The following is a 6,784-nucleotide window of genomic DNA, read 5'->3' on the forward strand; positions in this document are numbered from 1 at the left end:
GAAAGTCAGACTTTGTTTGAAGGCTGGGACATACCCCCTACGGTGGCAGAAGGGAAAATACCGCTTTCTCTGATAATAATCCACACACTGCCCACCTCACACGTTCATTGTGACGTTGAAGCACCACCAGGAGTGTGGGACTCGTTGCAGCGGAGCCCAGGGTTCCTTCCGCAGCTGCTTTTGGCCTGGAAATCGGCCACCGCACCACCAAGCAAGCAGAGCCAGGCCCTGCCCCTGCCCCTGCCCCTTTCCCTGCCCACCCACTCTCTACCCTCCACCCGGAAGTGGACCCACTGGGCGGAGGCATCCATTCCACGTGTCAGAGCAACGTCAGAACAGCCGACCACCGGCCAAGGAGGCCGTTCCACCCACTAAGATATGGATCCATCCCTCCCAGCGTCCCACTCCACCAGCCAAGAGTCGGACCCCACAGGTTTAGATTTCAACTCTGCTGGACAAGATTATTTCTCCGCTGGCTACGTGTACGACTCTCTCTACCAAGACCTGGACCTGAACTCTCTTCATGAAGATCTTTCCCAGTCCATGCCAGGCACCGTGACAGAGGCCTCAGCAGACACACATGAATCTCACCCTGCTGCCAAACCAGAGGATCTCACAGAGGCTGAACAAAAGGAGCTCAAATTAGAGCTCACTAAATTGGAGGAGGAAATCGTAACTCTACGCCACGCTCTGGCCGCCAAAGAAAGATGTTGCATGGAGCTCAAGAGGAAGCTGGGCCTCATAGCCTTGGTGGGGCTAAGGCAGAATCTGTCCAAGAGCTGGCACGATGTTCAAGTCTCCAATGTTTACATGAAACAAAAGACGTCAGCTGCCCTGTCCACCATGGGCTCTACCATTTGCAGGAAGCTTGGAGACATGAAGAAGTCAGCCACATTCAGATCTTTTGAAGGTCTGATGGGGGCAATCAAGTCCAGAGTTTCGGGGGGCAGAGAGCTTGGCAGTGACAGCCTTCCTTCTTCAGCTGGGAGTGGAGATGATCCGCCCCCATCTTCAGGGAGTAGGGTTGACCCGCTCCCACTTTCCAGGAGTGGGAATGATCTAGCTCAGTGGAGTGGAGTTGATCTGGTTCAGAGGAATAGAGATGATCTGGTTGCAGGCAGTGGGCATGACCTGTTGCCCTTTCTGGAGCTGTAATGAAGCCCTTGGTTACCTTGCCTGACCACCTAACCAGTGCAAGAATTCCTTTTCCTCATCACAATTGCGACTCTGCCTATCAAAAACAAGCAACGAAACCACAATGGTAAAGTTAAATCAGGAAATGTACAGAGTTCGGTTTTGAGAAAAGTAATTCCCATTTGTACATAGGTGTTTGCTGCTGTTCAGATAGAGACCTCAACATTTTGCACCCAGTTATTTTACACTAAAGTTAGTGGATGAAATGTTTAACCGTACTAGCCTTCTGGAATTGACATTTAAATGGACAGGACAATGGCTTCAGAGAGATCTTAGGCCCACGCCCAAATTCTTTTTCAGAAAAACTAGTCTATCAGAATGCCAAAGTAGTTTTCTTTTTAGAACTGGGAAAAGGTATGAAATAATCTGTAATTTTATTCCCTCCCCATTTCCTTCCTTCCCTAAATTTCTAAAGGAATCTTGAAAGTTCTACCTGACTTACAATTTTTACTTTAAAAAAGATGGTCAAGAACACTCCTTTCTCTGAGACCCTCAGAAAGGAGGGGAAAGTATTAGTAGACTAATTGTTATGTAATACCATAGCTTTAAAAAAACTCAATTTTTTAAGCTCCTAATTAAGCAAAGTAACTTTAGCTTCAATTTAGGAGATTGTTACTTTGGACTCAAGCTGAAATTGCAACTTTACTTTACCTTGTGCTTCTTAATCTTTTTATGTATCAAAGTTTAACCTTTGTGGCAGCATGTGCCGGCCGCAATAGTATGCCATCTAAAAGGGGGAAAAATGTTTCTCTGTTCTGCAGCAATTCCTAATTTGTTACCAGCTCCAGCTGGGTGGCTGGAGGGAAAACAGCACAGCCAAATTCAAGAAAGATAAACTCCTGTCTTAAGCAACACTGCAGCGTTTAAAACAGAATGCTCATTCCTTGTAGAGCTGGCCCTTATGCCTCTGAGCGTACCTAACAGATTTTATACATCACTGGTCTCTTTGACTCCAAGTCTGTCCTCTTTTAAAACTAACCCCAACTGAGAAGGAAACGGAACTTGAGCCCTTAAGGGATTTGGGGAGGGGAACAAAGGGCAGGGATTCCTTCGCCATTTTTAAAATGCCAGGACCCAGCAGCTACTTTCACTCCTCCAGTCACATTGCCTGATGTAGAAGTTTGGGTCTTTTTAGTTTTCAGCCGGGGGATAGGACCTTTATTTGCTTGGGTATAATAACGTGTCACTGCCTAAAGGTAGACCCTCCAATCTAAGAGGGTGATCCTGTTTTATTGATTCTTGAATGCCTCCTTATTCCTTTGGTTTTCCTATAAGCAAAACCAAGAACCACAATACATGCAAAAGCACTCGGTAAATTATAAAGTCACTTATGTCTCTCAACCCTCCACAGACTTCTAAACACAAAGTTTTGCTTGGATTAAAACAAGATGTTCAACTGTTTTACGTGTTTGTTTCTTACTTTGTAGTGTTCATCAACCAAAATGGTTTTTCTGTGCTGAAGAACTAACGACGAACTTGCAGCACACATAAAGTAGCCCAACATGCAAAGGCTTTGACCTCATATGGCAGAAAGCCCAGTGTTAAGGAAAATCTCAGACTGATGTCATGGGCCAACCCCAGAGTATGTTCTATTTTATTTAATAATTCAAGCAAATGCAATAACAGCTTTCCCCCAATAAATCTTCAGCTCCCTAAGAGCAGTAAAGAACATATCTCTTTTTATTCATCACTGTATTCCCATGCCTGGCTCAGGGTAGATGCTCAAGAAACACTTGTTGAATTAATGAAGGAATCAATATCACATACTTCAGACATCAAATCTTGGATTAAGAGGTTATCAACAACATGTTGACAAGTTCCTCCCACTTTTATTTTTATTTATTTATTTTTAAAGATTTTATTTATTTATTTGACAGAGATAGAGACAGCCAGCGAGAGAGGGAACACAAGCAGGGGGAGTGGGAGAGGAAGAAGCAGGCTCATAGCGGAGGAGCCTGATGTGGGGCTCGATCCCATAATGCCGGGATCACGCCCTGAGCCGAAGGCAGACGCCTAACCGCTGTGCCACCCAGGCGCCCCTCCTCCCATTTTTAAACAAAGCATTTTGCTTCCCTATTCAAAGATAATTTAAAGGGTACCTCAGTGGCTCAGTCAGTTAAGCACTTGCCTTCAGCTTGAGTCATGATCCCAGGGTCCTGGGATCGAGCTCCACATCGAGCCCCACATTGGGCTCCCTGAACAGCGGGGAGTCCACTTGTCCCTCTCCCTCCCCCCTTCTCGTGTTCTCTCTCTCTCTCAAATAAATAAATAAAATCTTTAAAAAAAAAGATAATTTAAGACTCTCCCATGTGTCAGGCCTGGTGCCAGGCTCTGAAGGCACAGAAATTAGGCATGGTCCATGTTCTCTAGAAACAAATTTTCAAATTGTTTTGATTCCCTGCAGTAGGTGCTATAATGGTCACTATAGAAATAGATCGAGGAGTATTTAAGAGGTAGAATCTCTGACTTAGGAAACAACTGCAAAGGAGAGAGGGATGGATATATTTGCAAGTTGATAAGGATGTAGAATTAAAGAATACTAGCAATGCTGGAGCTGCACATTTGTTTTGCTTTGGCTCTTTTATTAGATTTCAGCATACCTGCGTCAATAGTCTTGGACATCAAATAAAATGCCTCCGTGAACATGTGGTTACTGGACTAAAGGTTTCCTCCAGACTTCCTTTCTTCTACTTGCTTCTACTCTTCTCATGCATTGCTTCCTCTCATTCTGTAGTCTATCCTCATAATAGCCCCATTTGGATCTTGTAGCCTAGCTTCAATCCATTTAACTTTAACCTGACCATTTCGGGTTGCAATTTCCTAGTTCCTGGAACATGTGAACCCTCAAAAATGCCCATTCCTAGGTCTGGCTCAACTCTTAAAAACCACTAGTTGGGAGGGATATTGGAACAAAATTCCCTGAGGCTCTCAGTTTTCTTGGTCTTTCATTACCCATATGAGTGTAGGGGTTGGGGTAGAGGGTAGAGACAAGGGTTGAAAGTTCTAACTCTCACAGATGACACTCCACGTGCAACTGGAAGGACGGGAGTAGAATACCAAGCCCTTGTACATTAGCATCATACATAACCCAGCATATTGCTAATAGCACTCTCAGAAAAATTCACCAGCAACTTCTGGAGGCTACTTTACTTCTAAGCTCCAGATTTGACAGAAACATACCTACTCTCATAGCTTGCATGGACTGCAGAGAGGTGAGCAGGGACCTCTGGCCCAGAACTTTGTAGGTCTTCTGATAATGCTAATCAATGTTCTTGATGGTTCTACCCATCAAGGAGATGGTGCCACATGTTGATTCTGCTAGGGTATAAGGTCAGTTGTATCTGGGCTATGAAAGTATAGTTCTTGCTCATGAACACCAGTGTAAGAAAAAAGGATGAGTGCCACTCTATCAAAACTACTGGGGCTGGGGCACCTGGGTGGCTCAGTTGGTTAAGTGCCCAACTCTTGGTTTCAGCTCAGGTTGTGATCTCATGGGTCGTGAGGTCAGGCCCTATGTCAGGCTCCATGCTCAGTGGGAAGTCTGCTTGAGGATTCTCTCCCTCTGTCCCTCCCCCACCCCATCTCAAATAAATAAATCTTAAAAAAAAAAAAAACTACTGGAGTCTCAATGCAGTCACCATCATGCCCCATTCCAGCTAACCAGATGCTTGGTAGGAAACTCAATGATGCCACAACTCCCAGTGTCCATCCAGAGCCTCATTCACTAAGCCAAGGGATGAGTGGAAGAATGCCTTACAGATAATGGCCAGCTAGTATGAGCACATTTTTCTACCACTTGATAACCTCTCAGAAATTACTAAGCAGCTCCCTGAAATAGTCAAAAATGCCTGCCTATCCCTGAAGGTTCACCAGGTAATTTAAAAATTCATTCCCTGTTTATTTCTACTATCATTTAAATAATTGATCATCTCAAGAAGAGAAGTGAGTTCTTCTGGAAGTTGAAGGTTTTGATCACCTCTACCCCAGTCCTGCCTACCCACCCTCAGACCCATGGGCTCGAAAGCAACACATCCAATATAGTGCCATCTCTCCAAGGAGACTCTCCTCTCTCTCCTACTCTCAATAACTTGAAGCCAATTGGAGAAGAAATGGTTACCTAACTTACAGGAACAATTCATAGACTTGGCTGAGCTAAACTTTCTTTTTAGAACATTAGAACTAAGAAATAAAAAGACTCAATCAGGTGGGAACTGGTCTGTACAATCATATAAATATAGGCTTTGTTTCTGTTTTTGTTTTTGGAACATATACAAGCACAGAAGTTAATCAACTGAAAGACCAGAGCAGATGTGCAGAGAATTGGCATGTGACTACCTAGACTCACCCCCTAGCCAGGGCTGATGGCAAGACACAATCTCAAAGAAGTGAATGTGAGCTGGGCTGTGATGTTAAAACTTAACCAACACAGAAATCCTCTCTGATACTCCTCAAGTGTGTACCCATGCCAGAAAAGAGAAGAGTCACCTGGGTTTTTAACGCAGCAGAAATCAGTTATTATTACCACTGGGAAAGTTGGATCAGATAGGCAGTCTTTGGAACCACTGGGAAAACTAGGGAGACACTGGCACCCTGGCCAGGGAAAAGGAGGAATCTCTGCTCCTAATATGCTGTTTCTTTAATTATGAGTTTATCTGTTTATTCAACAAATATTGACCACCTACCATGTGCCAGGCACTGTTTCGGTGCTAAGGATTCAGCAGTGAGCAGAACAGACCAAAAAAAAAAAAAAATCCTTGGCTTCATGGATCTTACATTCATATGGGGGAAAATTAAATAATAACATGACAAACACCCATGCATCCACGATACAACTTAAGACCCAGCATGGCTATTTACCAGAGGTTATGAATACTTTATAAAAAGTGCTGGTGAGACTGACTCCTTCCTAATTAGCCTGGTTTCACATAATTCTTAGCCTCTCTTTTTTATTTTGTCATGTTTTAACTTGGAAATATGGCTTCAAATATCCTAATATTGACTTAGAAACCTGTATTGTAACCCAGGCCACACACACTTCTGACCAACTGGCCACAACTCTTCAGGAGTTCTTACTACCCCTTCAAATTCCATAATTCACTGGAATGACTCACAGAACTCAAGAAAGCACCATACTTAAAATTACAGTTTAAATATAAAGGATATGAATTAGGATGGGCCAAGTGAAAAGACACATAGAATGAGATCTGGGAGGAAACCTGAAGCTTCCTGGTGCTCAGGACGCATCACCTTCCCAGCACATCGAGGTGTGATTATGGACCTACGAAGCTCACCTGAGCTTCAGGTATCCAGAGTTTATACTGAGGTTTCATTACATAGGTATGATTGATTGAATCACTAGCCACATGACTGAATTCAACTTCCGGCCTCCCTTCCATCTCCAGAGGTTCAGGGGTCAGGCTGATATTGTGTGGCTCAAATCCTCAAACCTCCTAATAACATGAGTGGGTCTTTCCAACATGGCAGCCCTCATCCTAAAACTATCCAGGGACCTACCATGAACAACAAAGACATTCCTATCACTCAGGAGACTCCAAGGATATAGAGGTCCCCTCCAAGGAGCCAGGGACAA

General features: G+C 44.0%; 1 protein-coding gene across 1 annotated transcript; it reads left to right on the forward strand.

Moving 5' to 3' along the window:
* The first annotated feature begins 423 nt into the window (after positions 1-423).
* TPD52L3 (TPD52 like 3) lies at positions 424-1,155 on the forward strand. The gene has a single exon (XM_008689883.1). It carries the CDS (start codon positions 544-546, stop codon positions 1,153-1,155), a length of 612 nt encoding a protein of 203 aa, XP_008688105.1. The 5' UTR covers positions 424-543.
* Positions 1,156-6,784: the final 5,629 nt, after the last annotated feature.

Source organism: Ursus maritimus, unplaced genomic scaffold (assembly GCF_017311325.1).
Source record: "Ursus maritimus isolate PB19 unplaced genomic scaffold, ASM1731132v1 scaffold_17, whole genome shotgun sequence".
Taxonomy (NCBI): Eukaryota; Metazoa; Chordata; class Mammalia; order Carnivora; family Ursidae; genus Ursus; species Ursus maritimus.